The 17670-nt window shown below is 52.3% G+C and overlaps 1 protein-coding gene across 2 annotated transcripts in view; it reads left to right on the forward strand.

Annotated features, from left to right (window-relative positions):
* Nucleotides 1–4759: 4759 nt before the first annotated feature.
* ATL1 (atlastin GTPase 1) overlaps nt 4760–17670 on the forward strand; it is a 29532-nt gene continuing 16621 nt past the window's right edge. For both annotated transcript variants that reach the window (XM_039552131.1, XM_039552132.1), the window contains exons 1-2: nt 4760–4870; nt 16584–16832. In XM_039552131.1, the coding sequence (XP_039408065.1) occupies nt 4838–4870; nt 16584–16832 (282 nt within the window). In that variant the 5' untranslated portion in view covers nt 4760–4837. The remainder of the gene's footprint in view (nt 4871–16583; nt 16833–17670) is intronic.

A 17670-nucleotide genomic window follows, 5' to 3' on the forward strand; every position in this document is an offset into this window, starting at 1 on the left:
AGAGGGGCGCTGTGGCTATACATTATATTTGTGTCACCCCGTTTACGTAGATGCATCTCAGGAGACTTTGCAGCTGATTGTGCTCTTTGCATTCAAAGGAAGGAAACCAGCTGGATGCCCTTCCCTCCCACGTGCACGCACCGGAGGGCAGAGGTGAGACCAGACAGCAACTGCTCAGCACAAGGATGCAGGAAAATGTGGCCATTCCATGAAAAACAGCATTAAAAAGGGAAATTCAGAGCAGCGCCTGGAAACCCGGCTGCTTCCCCCGTTCCCAGGTGCACAAACCTGGCTGGAACATTTTGCAAGGATCTTGCTGAATCATCCAGGCAGGTGGATTCGGTTGGTTCTGCCTAGAGGAGCTGGAAGCCTTTTCCTGGCTGAGGTGTATCTTCAGGGGGAAATCCTAGAAACAAACTTGGCACGCACAGATTTTGGCTTGGGCTCACTAAAGCCACGTTGCAAACAGAAAAAGAGGCTGGTGAGGAAGGATGTTTTCAATAGTGTCCATCTGCCTGCCGGTGCAGGGGGGAGGGAACAAATTAAAAACAGTATCGGAAATAAATGGGAAGTTTGGCTTAGGAGAGATCTTGCTGACCTCTAAATTGTAGAATCATGGAATTACCCTGAGGATGATCCAGTTCAGCTCCTGGCCCTGCACAGACACCCCAACAGTTCTCCCCTGTCCCGTGCATCCCTGGCAGTGCTGCCCAAACGCTCCTGGAGCTCTGGCAGCCTTGGGGCCCCGTGCCCATTCCCTGGGGAGCCTGGGCAGTGCCCAGCACCCTCTGGGGGAAGAACCTTTTCCTAACGAAGAGAAATAAGAGGATCACAGTCAGATAGTGCAAAGGCAGCCACCGAGGTAAAACCAGGCCTGAGTTGATGGTTCTTTATGTCCGTGGTTTTTTTATTCTTAAGTAGCTCCTTCAGTTTACAGAGCATCTTCCAGAAGGAAGAACCTCCACTCTGATTGATTAAACAAGTGATTTAATTAACTGCTGGAATTCTGTCTCCTCCACAGTGAAATACCTCTGTGCAGTCCTAGTGTGCCAGAAGTCCTAGTGTTTACAGAAGCAGCAAAGCTAATTCCTTTGGCTGCAAAGCCCATGTAAATGTAGGCGGTCATAGCACAATTCGGGGTGAGAAATGGGAACTGCAGGAATAGCAGGATTTCCTAAGCAACAAAGATCTGCTTCACTTAAAATATTTCAGTAAGGAAAAAAACCCAACAACAGAAAGATGTTAGGAAGGTTGTAGCTTCAGGACCAAGGAAAAAGCTGATTCTGTTTTATCCCTTTTTGGTATTTCCAAGGAATTGAGGCCTCTTAACCCTAGAATAAGGGTATAGAAATTTAAAGCAGTGATGAGGAATCCCTGCCAGAGAGTGTAAGCACCAGGGAGACATCCCCTTGCAATGCTCTTCAGACACATTTGACATCTTGATCCCTTTGACTTTCCCATGCAATTTAGCAGAAGCAGTGAAAGAGCAAAGCCCAAGAAGGCCGAAGTGACAATAAAAACTGCGGGGAGGAAGCCAACACATCCCGGAACCTCGGATAACCACTGCAAGAACAGATGTGTCACCCGGGGGGCTCAGGCAGCGCCTTGTCCAAGGAAAACGCCTGTGGATGGCAGTGATTCCCTCAGCAGCAAGTCCCAGCGAGTCCGTGGTGGCACCTGAGCAAGAGCAGAGCCTTGGCAGTGTCTCTTTGGCACCTCTTACATAAGCGTTGCACAACGCACCCGGTTTCTGTTTGCGAAGGGCCGGGGATATGAAAAGCAACTGGAAATGCTGCCTGGGTAAGTGGGACACTGAAATCAAGGTAAATTATGAAACAGCTCCTGCCAGCGGAATGCAGGATGGATTTAAATCCAGGTTTTGTCCAAAATTCTGAGGCCTTTCCACCGCTGTATCTCCCGCTGTTGAACCACTGGCTGAGCTCTCCCTCTGCAGGGTATTTTCTCTTTCTGCCTTTCCCCCATTTAGCATCGTTTTTCCTCAAGAATCCTTCCAGTCCATGACCATTCAGCAGCAAGAATGTAAAGATGCTTCCTAAGAAGGGCTGTTTGCAACTGGGAAAATAAAGGAAGGATGAATCGGTGGAGAGAAGGGATGGATGAAAATGAGCAAATGCTGAGTCACTCTCTGGAAAAAAGATCATCCCCTTGACTTGGGATCATAGGAAATAATGCAGGAGAAGGCCTTGGTAGTTCATGCAGACCATCCCTCTGGCACAGCACAGCATCAAACCTCTCCACTTCTCTTTCACTGGGATACCACGTGCCATAATGGCAAGAGAAAAGGAGAAGATGCCAGTAAATGGGGCAGTACAAGCTTGACCTTAGCAGCAATTTTCAAAGAGAATGAGGAAAACAGGACCTGAGCCCATCTCAGTTTAATTAGACTTTCAAATGAACAAATTTCCTTTTCCATCCTCTTTTTTTTTCCCTCCCCTATCCATTTCCCAGCTGCTTTTCTTTTATTCTCTTTCAACCTATCTGAACCCCTCTGAGAGTGTCCAACGTAAGAAATCCCTCCTCACAACACCTGTCTCTTCTCTGCTGCACTGAAGCAGCAACAGGCACGTGCAGTCTCAGGGATTATTTATAAAAATCCTAATGGAGCTTCTGCAAAGCTGAGTGAGCTTCTCGTGGTCGCAGGGCCCAGCAGGGGTGGGCAGGATTCAGCTGTGTGCCACGTGAGAGAGCCAGCACTTCAGAGAGCCAAAATTATATGTTTCCTTCTGATGCTGTAAACACAGGGAAGAGGCCAACGGGAGGCAGTCACAGAGTATTGGAGGAGGCACTCAGGAATTAAGTATCAGCATATCAATGGGAGCACAACAACACATGGCTTTGGTACAGCTCAGATGCCTGGAACTGAAAATTGGTTCATTTTTGAACGTTCTTCCTGCTGTCAAGAATGAAGAGCAGATCCTGCTGGCTCCTGTGAATCCAACGAAGCTGGATGGCCACTGGCTTTCCCTGACTGCTGTGAGCCAGAGTGCAGAAATGATCAGCACCCTCCCAAAATCTCCTCTTGCAGATACAGTCTGGGGCTCAGTTCCCCACCTATCCTGCCAAATTTTGGCCCTCTGGTGACCACCACATTTCCAGTTTAATCAGTTGTTCCTTGACTGCTGTGCCATGTCTTCCAAAGAGCAGCACAGGGCTGTGGCTCCAGAGTCAGGTTGATTCCAGCAGCTTGTTGGCATCACAAGTGTGGGCAAACAGTAGCTGAGGACAAGTGTGTTCACTCCTGTGCTGGTTCACATGGAGCAGGTGGGAGTGGGCAAGCTCCCTGTGGCTGGCGTTGCCAGAAAGCCAAACACAGCATGGGCTCATGCCCAGCAGGGTGGGCAGGAGGTTGAGGAAGGGGATTATTCCCCTCTACTCTGCTTTTGTGAGAGACCCCACCTGCAGAGCTGCCTCCAGCTCTGGGTTCTCCAACATCAGAAGGATGTGGAGCTGCTGGAGCAAGCCCAGAGGAGGCCACAGAGATGCTCCAAAGGCTGGAGCCCCTCTGCTCTGGAGTCAGGCTGGGAGAGCTGGGGGTGTTCACCTGGAGAAGAGAAGGCTCCAGGGAGAGCTCCAAGCCCCTTGCAGGGCCTAAAGGGGCTCCAGGAGAGCTGGAGAGGGACTGGGGACAAGGGATGGAGGGACAGGAGCCAGGGAATGGCTTCCCACTGCCAGAGGGCAGGGCTGGATGGGAGATTGGGAATTGGGAATTCCTGGCTGGGAGGGTGGGGAGGCCCTGGCACAGGGTGCCCAGAGCAGCTGGGGCTGCCCCTGGATCCCTGGCAGTGCCCAAGGCCAGGTTGGACATTGGGACTTGGAGCCACCTGGGCTAGTGGAAGGTGTCCCTGCCCATGCCAGAGGGTGAAATGAAATGAGCTTTAAGGTCCCTTCCAGCCCAGACCATTCTGGGATTCTGTTATTAACTGTGCTGTACTTAAATCCTCCCCAGAGGTGTCTTAAGTACAAGCCCTTGAGCTGCATCCTTTGTGTCACATCTGCACATGCACAGTGAATATCTCCTGCTGCCTGTGGATACTGCAGGCACAGGTGGAACTGGGGGAGCAGGGCCTGGCTGACCCCACCCCAGGGCAGGACCCTGTGGTGATTTCCCAGCCCAAGTGTTCCTGTGCACTCACCACATCCTGGTTGGGCCAGGTCCCCCAGCCATGGCCCCTCATGGGTGGGTGTCCAAAGGGGTGCCCAGTGCCCCAGATGAGCCAGGGACCCTGCCCTGGGGTGGATGTCTCCAGGGTGTTGGTGCCTACAAGTGTATCCAGTGCCCCCAGGTTTGGATATACCTCCAGGTGTGGGTGCCCCAATGATCCCAGTGCCCTGGCAGGGATAACGCGGATGTTGGAGCATCCTGTCTGCTGAGCCCCCCATCCGTACCCCCATGAATGGGTGCCCCTGGCAATGCTCCCGGTGTGGATGTCCCCAGCGATCCCAGTGCCCGGGCAGGGCTAACGCGGCTGTTGGATCCTCCTATCCGTACTGAGCCCCCCATATACCCCCGCGGGTGGGCGGGTGGATATTCAGCACCCAGGGGGGTGCTGCTCGCCCCGCCCGCGGGCCCCCCTGCCCGTGCGCACCCCGAGCGGCGGTGCCCGGGGCCTGCCCCGCGGGTGCCGTGGGCGGGTGCCCCGGCGGGCCGGGCCGTGCCGGGCCGTGCCGCGGTGCCGCGCCGAGCGGCGGGCGGGGATGCTGCTGCTGCTGCTGCTGCTGCCGCCGCCGGCTCCCCCGCCCGCCCCGCGCCGCCGCCGCAGCCCCGCCAGACGCAGCGCGGCTCGGAGCGCGCACGGAGCCTCCCGCAGCCGCCGCCATGGCCCGGAACCGCCGGGACAGGAGCAGCTGGGTAGGGCGGCGGCGGCAGAACCGGGGGGGAGCGGGGGGAGCGCGGACAATGCCGGGCCTGAGCCGGCCGCGGGCCGCGCCGGGGCGGGGCTGCGGCGGGAGGACGCGGGCGGGGGGCTCGGCTGGCCCGGGCGGGGCAGGGGGTTGCCGGGTGTCGAGGGGACCCACGGGTGTGTGGGACCCCGCGCGCTATCCCTGAGGGGCCTGGGGTCCGCCCGTGCCCCCCCCCCCCCGCCAGCGTGAGGGGAATCGGGGGTGCGGCTGGGGCGCCCCTCGTTCCGGGGCCTCCTGAGGCGAGGTGGTCCCGGCTTGGGCTGGTCACCGCCCTCGGCATGGCTACAACGGGACCCCCTGACTCGCCTGGGGCCAGACAGCCCCGGCAGCTCCCTGGGGACCCTTTGGGCTGCCCCGGTTCTCCTCCGGCTTGCCCTGACACCCCTTCCCGTAGCCCTGCTGTCCCCTCAGCCCTTGATGGGGGATGTCACCTCAGCCACCACCCCACCTCGGCTGGGAGCAGGGATCCCGCTCACCCCACCCCAGCTCATCTGGGAGCAGGGATCGCGCTCACCCCACCTTCCTCAGGCAGAGCCACAAGGCCACCCCGGCTTGTCACCCCTCCAGAGGATTTTCCCCCTTTCTGGAAGCTATAGGATTTTGTTGTCGAGTCACCCTCCAGAAAGGGCCCATTTTAATCCCATCCCCTCACAGCCCCCTGATCCCGGGGGAGCTGGGAGCAGCACTGCCAGGGAGCGGAGCGGGGTGACGGGGAGGAGGAAGTTCTGTGGTGTCTTCCTGCAAGGCTTCGGTTCCCTCCAGAGGCGCTTGGATCCTCCAGCAGCTGCTGCTTCCCGCTGGAGCCCAAGCTGGTCCCACAGGTGGGCTGCACCCAGCAAGGGGCTCCTCCACCTTCAGCCTCCGTGTGACCACACTCGCTTCACCCACTCCCACTGACACGCTGTTCCATAGGAAATCAGATTTTATCCAGCCATTTCCCGTTATTTGAGGAGAGTAATTTGTCGTTTCCTCCGGAGTCGTATTCCATGTGAGCTCAGTCACGGGTGCTGGCGGTATCCCGGCTCCTCAGGCAGAGCGGGTGAGCTGAGCTGTGATGTTTAGATACACAAATTACATTTTAATTTGTGTAGATGAGCGTGGGATTTCCCATGGCAATGATTAAGAGTTCAGAGGCATGCTTGAGGAAGCGTTGGGATAACGGAGTGTCTGATCCAGTGATGGGCTTTTTGGGATAGAGGGGGGAGAAAATGGGCGAAGCTCATTTGATCGGTGCCGTGTTTAGCTGTGACTTAATGAAGGTCCTCAAATCCTTGGGTAAACTGGAGGGAAAACTTGCCAGGGAATGTGGTGCCGTTCTCAGCTTTGTCTCGCAGAGCGTGTGACAGACGTGTCAGCCCTGACTCCGTGCGTGTTGGGAATTGCACACACGTACACACGCTGGTGCCTTCCCTGCACATCCTGAGAGCAGGAGGAGGGAATGCAAATGATGCCGGATGGAAGCGGAAAAAGCATCATCCTGGGAAGTACAACCTGGGTCCGGCAAGGGAATTAGGCACATCCCTCAGCCTGGGCTGCTGAGCCCTACTCCCAGGAAATGTGATGTGTCACTGATGGGATGAATTCTTCCTTAGCTTCTCTGCAAGAATCTGGAAGCATCCATGGATCCAAGTGGATCTCTGTGGGATCAGCCACCTTCTGCTGCCACCCATCCCCAGCTCAAAATCATTCCCTATATCCCATAGCTATTCACCTATTCCTAGAGGATTTCCTGGCTCTTTGCCAGGCTGGTTGACGTTGCGAGTAAGAAATTAAGAGAGCGAAATGCTTCTGGTTTTTACTAGGAAAGAAAAGAAAAAGCTGTCTTTAATAAATTTATTCATTCCATTTATACAACAAAACCTCATTGCCTTGAAAGCTGTGTTTACATCCAGTGACTGCAGCATTGTGTAGTGACATCAATCCATGGGGTGACTATTCCACTGCTACATTTTTCAGCTGGCAAGGGAGGAGGCTTGGGCTTTTCCTGAAACTAAGGCAGAAAGGAGAAAGTCCTTGCTTTGTTCTAAAAATGGGCTCATGGGTCATTAAAAATATTAATGCTATTTTGAAACAGATCAAACTTTGTCCTAGTTACTTAGGCCTGGAAACAGGCAGCTGCTTAGTGTAACCCTCCTTTGTTTCACAAAAATAATTTGCTTTTTTAAAGCTCACAGAGCAAATTAGGGTGAGTATATGGCATTGCCTCTGGTCATAGCTGGGTCACTGTCACATCCCCAGGAGCTGGTGTAGGGGTGTGTGATGCATCCAGAGTAGGATTTAGCCTTGGGCTAAAGGTCAGCATAAGGTTATGCCTCATTTAAGGTTCTTCCTGAATGTGCCAGGCGGTGCATAGACCTCACAACTGCTGCCAGTTGAATGGGTGAGGCAGCTATGGTGAAAAAAAATCACAAGTAATTTCTTGCTGTGAGTAGTAGACCCTGCTTTTCCCAAAATAAGGATTGTTAGTCCAAGTTCTGCTTGGCATGGTGAAGTCCAGCCAGCTCATGAAGGTGTAATAGATTACACTGATCTTTGTCTGAAATTCTTTGTGCTTGGCAGTTGCAGATGTTCAGCAGCCTGGTCCGTCTGATCCAGTGAGATCCCTGCTCCCAGTTTGTCCTTTGAACAGCACAGACTGGAACAAATCGTGTGAAATCTCATGTTTCCCATCATGGCCAATTTTGTGTTAAAATTGGAATGATCCACCTATCAAGAATTCAGTTTTAAAACCATGAAAGGCTTGGTGAGGGTTTTCAAGTTGGATAGGGGATTTAGGAGAGCTCCTAAAGGGAGCCAGGAAAGGCCAAGGAACTATTTTAGGAGAAGGTCTCCTCTCCAGCACAGGCCAGGGATCATCACTGCCACATCTTAGACTGCACACAATGGGTTAAACCAGGAAGAAAACAATGATTTTGGTAGGTTGTTTTTTATTTTAGCCATGTTAACATCCTTTCTGTTTATTGTTTGATTTCTGGCCTTTTATGGTGGCTTTTCAGTTTCCACTTCTGGCATTTCTTTGTGACTCTGAATGCTGGGAACCTGACAAGTGAAAGCTGAGATGTTTCAGACAGAGGGGCCTTTACACAAAAACCCAGAAATATTCACAACCAAATGTAAAAGAGAGAAGAAAATGAAGTGCTGGGACTTGAAAGAAGAGACAAGTCAACACTGCAAGCTGAATATGGTTGTAGAGTCACGGAATGGGCAAGGACACTTTCCAGTAGATCAGGTTGCTCCAAGGCCCATGCAACCTGGCCTGGAACATTTCCAGGGATCCAGGGGCAGCCACAGCTTCTCTGGGCACCCTGTGCCAGGGCCTCCCCACCCTCCCAGCCAGGAATTCCTTCCCAATCTCCCATCCATCCCTGCCCTCTGGCACTGGGAGCCATTCCCCCTTGTCCTGGCACTCCAGGCCCTCATCCAAAGTTGCTCTCCTATGGCTGTTGTGCAGGCAGCAGCATTGTAAGGGAATCGGAATAGCTGGGATCCACCAGATGAGCAGGAGCAAGAGCAGCCTGACTTTTCTTTTCTGGGGAAGAGCCAGGATAGCCTGAGCCTGCCTTGGAGTGGTGACATGGTGCCCTTGTCATGCCTCATGTCATGTCCATGCCACGAGTGGCTCTGGCCATGGGAAGCAGCGTGTGGTGTTGGTTGTGTCTTGCTGCATTTTCCCTGCTAAGCCCATAGGTGACAAACAGCACACCTAAATATTGTTTAGGGCCTGGGTGATGTTCAGAGGCAGCTGGCTTTATATTAACTCCCCTGGATCACTGACTGGAACCTTCTACAGTGGGGGAAGGAGGCTGGGGCAGGTATTGTCATGGTCTGCAAGGCACAAGGTGTCCCATGGATCACTTTTGAAAGTCACTTCACTCTAGAGACCCCCCAGCTCCTTTGCTCCTGCCAGAAACACTCCCATTTACCATCAGTTCAGGGAAAGTGAAGTGTTACAGCAGGAAAATAACTGAACACAAATCTCCCAAATGGGGTGGAGGCTCTGGAGAAGGGGCTGAGCTCTGCCAAGCCCATAAAGCATATTTAAAGCACTCTATATACAGAAGCATTTTATGCAGAGTGTAATTACCTTTCATGTTATATCCTAAAATTTCATGACATGTTTACCAGACTTTATTTTCAGGCAATTTTAGCAACAAAAGAGTAAACATAATTTAATGTCAGAAAAAACTAAATCCAGTAGTGATGGTGGAGATGAAGGGAGGCTGTTGCTGATGGAGAGGATGAAGGATCATGCAGAAAATGTGTGCTGGGAAGTGGGAGTTCTGGAGATGTATCCCTGGAAGTGGCCACGGCCAGGTTGGACGGGGCTTGGAGCAGCCTGGGATAGTGGAAGGTGTCCCTGCCCTTGACAGGGAGTGGAATGAGAGGTTCTTTAAGCTCCCTTCCAACCCAAACCCTTCTGGGATTTTGTGTTAACACCAGAGCCTGGCTAGGCTTAAATGTGGGAGAGGGAGCAGGCCCGGGGTTTGCACCTGACAAATAGATAATGGCTTTTTGCTAGTGCTCTTCCAACAGTGTTTTGACTGACACAGGTGGGAATGGGAGGTGTCCACCTTGCCTCTGACTCAGCTATTGCTGATACATGAGCTGGCATGGGCACAGCCACATAACTGTCTAACCTGACCTCAAACTTCCTGAAAAAATTCTAGAAAAACCTCTGCTTTGCTCCCAAGGTAGTTGTGTGCCTGTGTCTCCAAAGCTCAGCCTGGGAATTTGACAGCAGTAGGAATTGCTCTTGCTTCAGAGCCAACTAAGCACTGGAGCTTCACGTAGTAGGTGTAATTAAAAATTTCACATTGGTTTTTGGCATTTGAGATGTTGTAACAGGCAGGTTTGGTGGCCAGTTATCATCCAAACTCTTGCTCCTGTCAGCAGTCATTCACGTGGGAAGGTCCCAAACCACTCCTGTTATCAGCAGAATCATTCATCCCCTTGTTCCCTCTGCCAAAGGGAGAAGGGGCTGAGCTGGCCACGCTGGAGCTGAAGCTGTGCTGCTGCCAGCTGGATGACTCAGGGCTGGCAGGAAGAAGGTGCACGCCACATCTCCACTGCTCCAAAAAAAGCAAAGAGTGAGGGTGACGCCTGGCAGCAGCAGCCACCCCGCTCAGCTCCCTGCTCCAGGCATCCCAGGGTGCAGAGTGGGGTCCTTGACAGGACAATGTGGGAATGCAGCTTGGATTGGCCAGAGGTGTTAACACAGCTGTGCAGCTGAGATGTAGGAGTTTGCCCTGGCTTTGGAGAGGCCAGCTTGAGATCCCAAAGGGAGACTACCAAATGTGGCCTTTTACAGAATCACAGAATCATTTAGGTTGGATAAGATCTCTGAGATCATCGAGTCCAGCCTATGGCCAAACACCACCTTTTCAGACAGACCATGGCACTGAGTGCCACATCCAGTCTTTCCTTCAACACCTCAAGGAACAGTGACTCCACCACGTCTTTGAACAGTCCATTTCTATTTACCTGCCATTCTTGATTGCTGAAGGACAGGGCTCCTTTTTCCACGACAGTTTTCTTCACCTGCTTCTAATACCCTACAGCTCCCTGGGGGATCTTCATCCAGGAATTGTCATTGATCTGTCATTTCCACAGATTCATGGCAGCTGTGATTACATCCAGTCTGAGGAGGTGCAGGTGACTTCGTTGGGCACTAATAAGTTCTGGCTCTGCCTTCCCATTCTGCCTTTCCCAGAGCACCAGCCCCAGGTGTAAGGGGACATCATAGCCAGGCTGGGGCCCGACAGAGGTGGGTGTGTCATTTATGAGGGGCTTGGTGGTTCTGGTTAGTGAATGCTGCTGATGTGCAGCACCTGGAGTTTCCCCTGCTTGTATCTGGGGTTCTCTTGAGATGTCAAAAATCTTAGCAGAGGTGTGAGCAGAGTTGAGGGAAGGTTGTGTGGCTGTGAGGTCAGCTGTGCCCTGGATGCAGGAGGTGCATGGAGAGAGACTTATTTACAAGACTGCATAGTACCAGGATCAGGGGAAATGGCTTCCTACTGCCAGAGGGCAGGGTCAGATGGGATATTAGGAAAAAATTCTTCCCTGTGAGGGAGGCGAGGCCCTGGCACAGGTTGCTCAGAGAAGCTGTGGCTGCCCCTGGATCACCAGAAGTGTCCCAGGCCAGGTTGGATGGGGTTTGGAGCAACCTAGCATAGTGTAAGGGTTGACACTGGATGGGCTTTAAGATCCCTTCCACCCCAAACCAGTGTGGGATTCTGTGACACAGAAAGGGGTGGTGAATGTGTGTGTGTGGTTAAACCCAGCTTGGGAGGCTTTCTGACTTGCTGGCCAGGAACCTTCAGAGGGCATGGTGCAGGCAGGACCACAGAGCAGGGATGGGTGTAAGAAAGGGCTTTGCCCAGCCAGGCTTCCCTGCTCCACCCTCTGGAAGGCTCCGTCTCCCAGGAGCACTTCTGTCTAGACACCTTCTGGCAGTCCCTGCTGAGGGAATTTGCCAGCTCTCAGCTGGCCAGGTCAGGCTCAGCTCTTTGGGGTGCATCCTTTGTGCAGAAGCAGGGCAGGTTATTGCTGGACAACACCCTGCTCTGACTCTCCAGTGCACATGCATTGCTTCCATGCTTTGTTCCCCATTTTTCCCTGGTTGGCTGGATCAGGTGCTGAGCTCTGTGCCAGCCTGTCGTGGAGAGGAGGAGAGGATTCCTGATGCATGCTCGGAGCTCCCTGCCCCTCCCAGCCTTCTCAGAGCCCTGCTGATCATCGCTGGCTGTCGTGCGGCAGAGGGAGTTCAGCACAGACACAGAGAGCAGAGCTCGTGTGCCAGCAGCAGCCAGGCTGAACGTGCCCAGTGCAGGGGAGATGCTTGGAGAGGGTGGCTGTGTTCCCCAGAGCCGTTGTGGAGGGCAGATAAGCTTCCTGCAAGCTGCAGCTCTCTGGAGAGTGTGCAGAGGGATGGAGGCTGACTGCAGGCTCTGTTCAGGGCTTGGCTCGTGGTGCTGTTGGTGGTAGTGTGATATGTTTGGGATGGAAAGTCCAGAAAAGGACCCACACAGGTATCATGTCTGGTTAAACTGGTCCCCTGAGAGCTGCTGATAAGCAGCCTGACACAGCCGATACAGGGATACTTTGTTCCAAGGAAATAACGGCCAGTTAAAGCTTCCTATCAAACCTCAATTTTATCTCCTTGGTAGTTTGCTTTCCGTGCAGTAACTTGGTTTGAACGCCCTCGGAATGGCAGCACTGCCTGACATTGGTGTATTTGTGTGTGTGACATCTGAGCTGGGGTTGTTTTGCCTGGAGAAGTGAAAGCTCCAGAGAGACCTCACTGTGGCCTTCCAGTACTTGGAAGGGGTTTATAAAAAAGGAGTGTGACTTCGTACATGGGCAGATAGTGATGGGACAAGGGGAAATTGATTTAAACTAAAAGGGGAGAGATTAGATTAGATATGAGGGAGAAATTCTTCCCTGTGAGGGTGGGGAGGCCCTGGCACAGGGTGCCCAGTGAGGCTGTGGCTGCCCTTGGATCCCTGGAAGTGTCCAAGGCCAGGTTGGATGAGGCTTGGAGCAACCTGGGATAGCAGAAGGTGTCATGGCTGGGGTGTGGAATGAGGTAATTTTTAAGGTCCTTTCTAACCCAAACCATTCTGGGATTGTGCTTTCAGCGAGGGAATTGAAGCCCAGGCTGCAGTCCCTGCTTTCCACAGTCAGTGCTTGGATAGCTGAGACTCCTGGGATCCAAGAGAGCCTGAGAGCAGGGCTGGCAAATTGGCTTCCTCAGGCTCTGGTCACGCAGTGTTTGCACAGATGATGGGACATGGCTGTGTTTCACACTCTGGAATGAAATGTATTTATTGTGCAGGCTGAGCTGAGGACAGGGCTGATTCCTTAGTGGGACTCTGGGAAGCAGTCAGCATTTCTGTGACCTGTTCTTCCATGGCTAAGGAAGAACAGGCTTCAGCAAGCACCCACCAAACATTGCATAATTAGTGGCGTGTAATTTACTTAATTTATTCTTCTCTAGAAGTTAAATACACTAGTCATGTCTGTCACTGTGCACACAGGCACAATGTGAAATATGCTGTTTTAATTTAATTAATTTAGTCAAAAGCAAGTCTTAGACCAGTTAAAGAATTCCTTCCTTTTTTAATGCTGTCTGACAGCCCAGTAAGCATGAACGCAAATCCTGATCTCCTTCTCCTTCCCACTTGGAATCGCCATATGGAAAAGAGACGTGGCTTCCACCCCGCTCCAGAGTCATGGAAATGAGCTGTTACGAAATGGGGAAAAGGAGCCGTATCCTGACAATTTCTGAATGAGCAGCTGGAGAATTGACGTAATTGCAGGGCGCCGGGAGAGAGCCGAGAGAGAGGAGGAGTCAAGTTAGAAAAGGAGTGAAAACAAGAGTGTGTTTAGGAAAGCTGAGCTCTCCTTCCTCTCCTTTTTGGCCAGATGAGGTTTTGCCATTGCCAGGTACAGCTTCATTCAAGGCAAATAACTCATTTATGGCCAGAAAGACCAGTTAAAAAAATTGATTTCCAGCAGTGTGCAGCCATTTTATAAAATAATCCCTGGCTCTCCAGTGTGGCGGATAATCTAATAAACAGGACCTGGAAGTTTCATCACATGGAAATATGAAAATAAGTATGAAAGAGATAGTTTTGTCTGCAGATATCCTATGTGAAAGAAGCAGAGATAGGGATGAAATTAGTTCTGAGACCTGCTTAATATAATCTCTCTTTCCTGCTGTCTCCAAGGAACTGGGAAATCAACATATCCTGCTCATAATGCTTTGTGTTGTGCTCATGTTGTGCAAACAGCCTGGTTTTCCTGGTGTTCAGGTGATGGAAACAAGGATGTCCCCTGGGAGACCATGGCCACTTCTGTGCCTGGAGACATTCTCCTAAAATCTGTTAATATCTGCTTTTAAAAATTAGTCTCCTTCAGATTCTGATGATTTGAAGGGAAAAAACAATCCTTTCTCCTCTGCACTGATTGTTGGTTCAGCTGCTGGAAAGAGCAGAGGGAGAGGAAGACCTGGGAGATCCCATTTAGGCACCAGGAGAGGGGATCTGGCACGAGCTCTCCCTCTGGCAGCAGGATGGCCAGGGACTCTCCCTGTCCTGGTGCTTGGATCCTTGGCCAGGACTTGGAGATCCATTCAGCTGTCTGAGCCAGGGGCATCCAAGGATTTGTGCCCATCTTGGTACCCACTGCTAGTGCAGGATGAGTGAAAACACAAATCATGGAATCCCAGAATAGTTTGGGTTGGGAAGGGACCTTAAAGCTCACCCAGTTCCACCTCCTGCCATGAGCAGGGACACTTCCCACTATCCCAGGTTGCTCCAAGCCCTGTCCAGCCTGGCCTGGGACACTGCCAGGGATCCAGGGGCAGCCACAGCTGCTCTGGGCACCCTGTGCCAGGGGCCCTCCCACCATCACAGCCAGGGATTCCTTCCCAATCTCCCATCCAGCCCTGCCCTCTGGCACTGGGAAGCCATCCCCTGTGTCCTGTCCCTCCATCCCTTGTCCCCGGTCCCACTCCAGCTCTCCTGGAGCCCCTTCAGGCCCTGCAAGGGGCTCTGAGCTCTCCCTGGAGCCTTCTCTTCTCCAGGTGAACACCCCCAGCTCTCCCAGCCTGGCTCCAGAGCAGAGGGGCTCCAGCCAAAGTACTGGTCCCACTTCCTCTGTCTGTGTGCCCAAAGGTGGGATTTGTCTGGTCTGGGAAGGTGGCACAGCTGTTGCACCCTGACGGCTGAGTTAGAGTCAGAAATACTTAGGTTTAATTTGATTTACAAATCTTTTCCTACCCCTGCCATGAGTCACATCCTATCCAAGGATCTCTCCTCTGTCTTTTCTGTGCAGCTGGAAGAAGAAAATAAAAATTGGACTGGGTTAGGTGAGCAGGACTTTGGGAAACACCACAAGAGAGGAGGCATTTCCTATCTTTTATATAACCCTTGCAGCTTGGCAGTGCTTAAAAAGAGCACACGAGCCTGTGGCCCTTTGGCACCTGGCCATCCTTACCTGTTGGGAATGCCTCAGTGCTGGAAAAGGTGTTTGGTGTGTGCCTGCTCTCAGACACCTTCATTTGGTGATGTGTGCCTGGATCCTGGCTCTGTGGATTTGAAATGGGAAGGATTTTTTTTCCTGGAGGCCCCTAAGCAGTGACACAGGGCAGGGGCTGGTGCTCGAAGGGATTTTAGTGCTGCAGTCTGGTGGAGAATCTCGCTTTTCAGAACGTTTGGGACTTTGTTTAGCTAAAAAACTTCCAAGCATTGGAAAGAAAAGATCTTTGTCTTTCAGCTGTGAGCTAAGAAAGCTCATAGTATATGTCCGAGAGCCACCAGAAATCCCCTGGCAACCAGGCTTAATGATCCTGGTACTTCCTTGTGGGATCTTAGGAAATCACAAAAGTGCTGCTGTTATTTCAAATATGGAGTTACTGCTGGAGGCTTCTTTATAGAGAGGCCTGGAATGGGCAAATCCTATTCCTCTTGATATTTGTAACTTCTCTTTTAGCATGTGCACACGCAGTCCTTGTGCTTTGAAACAGCTCTAAACTGGGTCCCCAAGGTCAGGGGCTGAAACAGAGACTGAGGAGGTTTAGCTTGAGGCAAAACTTGGGAAAGTTACAGCCCAAGCCTGTGATCTAGGAAGTTTTTGTCGGAACGTGGGGGGAACTTTCCATCTCGTGCTCATTTCCCTGCTGGCAAGGAGGTTTCATGTGGCTCTAGGTGAGCTGACTGGCACATTAATCACCTTCGGCATCTCTTCCCTGTGCTGGAAAGTTTGGAAAGACCAGGAAAGGAAAATTACTGGAGCCAGCCTGCTCTTTGCAAATCCCAGGGCTGCAGGTCTTAAAATGCATCTGGGTCCTGTGAGACCCTCCTGTATGATCCCTCCACAGCCTGGGGAGCAGCTCCACAGGGAACCTCGCCATTTCCAAGTGGGAAAGTGGGCAGTGCCTGTGCTTTGTGTGTGCTTTCCACTTGGGAGTGGAGAAGTGGCTTTTATCAGGATGGGCCTGTGTCTGCATGGCCTGGTTCCTGCTGGGAGCATCCCGGGGGATGCTGCCGACGAGGCTGATGGTAGGAACAGCGGATTGCGCTTGGAGCATCAGTGCAGGCTGCAGATGGAGCAGGAATGTGTTGCTACAGGAATAGCAGTGGCACAGGATACACAAAGGCAGCATCCTTTGATAAAGATGTGAGGTCCTTGGACACCTCAGCTGGAGAGCTGCTTCCATTTTTGAGTCAGCCTTCAGGAAGGACCTGGTGGGGAGTGTCCAGAGGAGAGCAGATCCCTAGATAATGTGGTAGAAGGGATGATCAGGAGACTTGGACTTTTCCATCTGAGAAAGGGCTAAGGGAGGTGTTACGGCAGGTGCTGTTTATGTAGGAAGTTGAAGGGATCTGTTCTCCATGTAGGATAAAATCCAGCAGATGCGTTCTGTCAACAGAGGTTCCAGCAGGGAGCTCTGCCTGTGTGGAGCACGTGGTCACATGACCCCAAAGTGGCACGGACTCATCCACTGGGATGGCTGTGGCCAGGTGGAGCAGATCTGCTCTGGAGGATGCCATTTTGGGATGGATAATTGAGCTATTGGGCCTCTTATCACCTCTGTTGGTGACTCCTCACTGTGCAGAGGAAGGAACCAAAAGCCTCTCCTTTTCCCTGTTCACACAGGTAGTTTTGCAGACAAGGCTTACGAGTGGAGCTCTGAGGAGGAGGAATCCGTGAGGAAGGCAGGGCCAGTGCAGGTCCTCATTGTCAAAGATGACCACTCCTTTGAGCTGGATGAAGCCGCCCTGAACCGCATCCTCCTCTCCGAGGCTGTCAGAGATAAGGAGGTCGTGGCTGTGTCCGTGGCTGGAGCCTTTAGGAAAGGAAAATCATTCCTGATGGACTTCATGCTGCGGTACATGTACAATAAGGTAAGGCTGCAGCGCAGGAGGCCGTTCCTAGGGCGTGATGTTCCTCTTTGCTCCCATGAGCTGGACAGGACTCGGTGCTCTTGGAATGCTCAAGCCTCTCATGGGTGTGGGCTTCACAAAATAAAACAGAGCAGATCCTTCCCCAGGAAGAACTGTCCCATGGACTCTTAACTTTGGAGCAGGGGTGTTCACATCTGCTGCCCTGAATCACAGAATCATTTAGGTTGGAAAATCCCTCTGAGATCATTGAACCCAGCTGCTAACCCAGCACCACCATATTCGCCACTAAACCATGTCCCCAGGTGTCATATCCGTGTCTTTTGAACACTTCCAGGGACGGGGACTCCACCACTGCCCAGATCAGCCTGTTCCAATGTGTGACCACCCTTCCAGTGAAAAACATTTTGCTAATATCCAACCCAAACCTCCCCTGGTGTAACCAGATTGTTTCCTCTTTTCCTGCTGCTTGTTCCCTGGGAGCAGAGCCCAATTCCCACCTGGCTGCACCCTCAGGGAGTTGTGCAGAGCCAAAAGGTCCCCCCTGAGCTTCCTTTTCTCCGGGCTGAGCCCCTTTCCCAGCTCCCTCAGGTGCTCCTGGTGTTCCAGACCCTCTTCCAGCTCCACTTGCTTCCCTGGACACGCTCCATCCCTTCTATATCCTTCTTGTTGTAAGGGGCCCAAAACTGCCCCCAGGATTTGAAGTGCCTTGGCAGTAAAGGAAGGAAAAACCTCCCTTGTGGGGTTCTTAACCTCTTACCATTTTGTAAGGAGCCCTCTGCAGTAGGGACTGTCCCTCTCTAGCACTGGGGTGGAGGCAGCACAGGGGAAAAGTGTAAAA

The sequence above is a fragment of the Corvus cornix genome, chromosome 5 (genome assembly GCF_000738735.6).
Source record: "Corvus cornix cornix isolate S_Up_H32 chromosome 5, ASM73873v5, whole genome shotgun sequence".
NCBI classification, from domain to species: domain Eukaryota; kingdom Metazoa; phylum Chordata; class Aves; order Passeriformes; family Corvidae; genus Corvus; species Corvus cornix.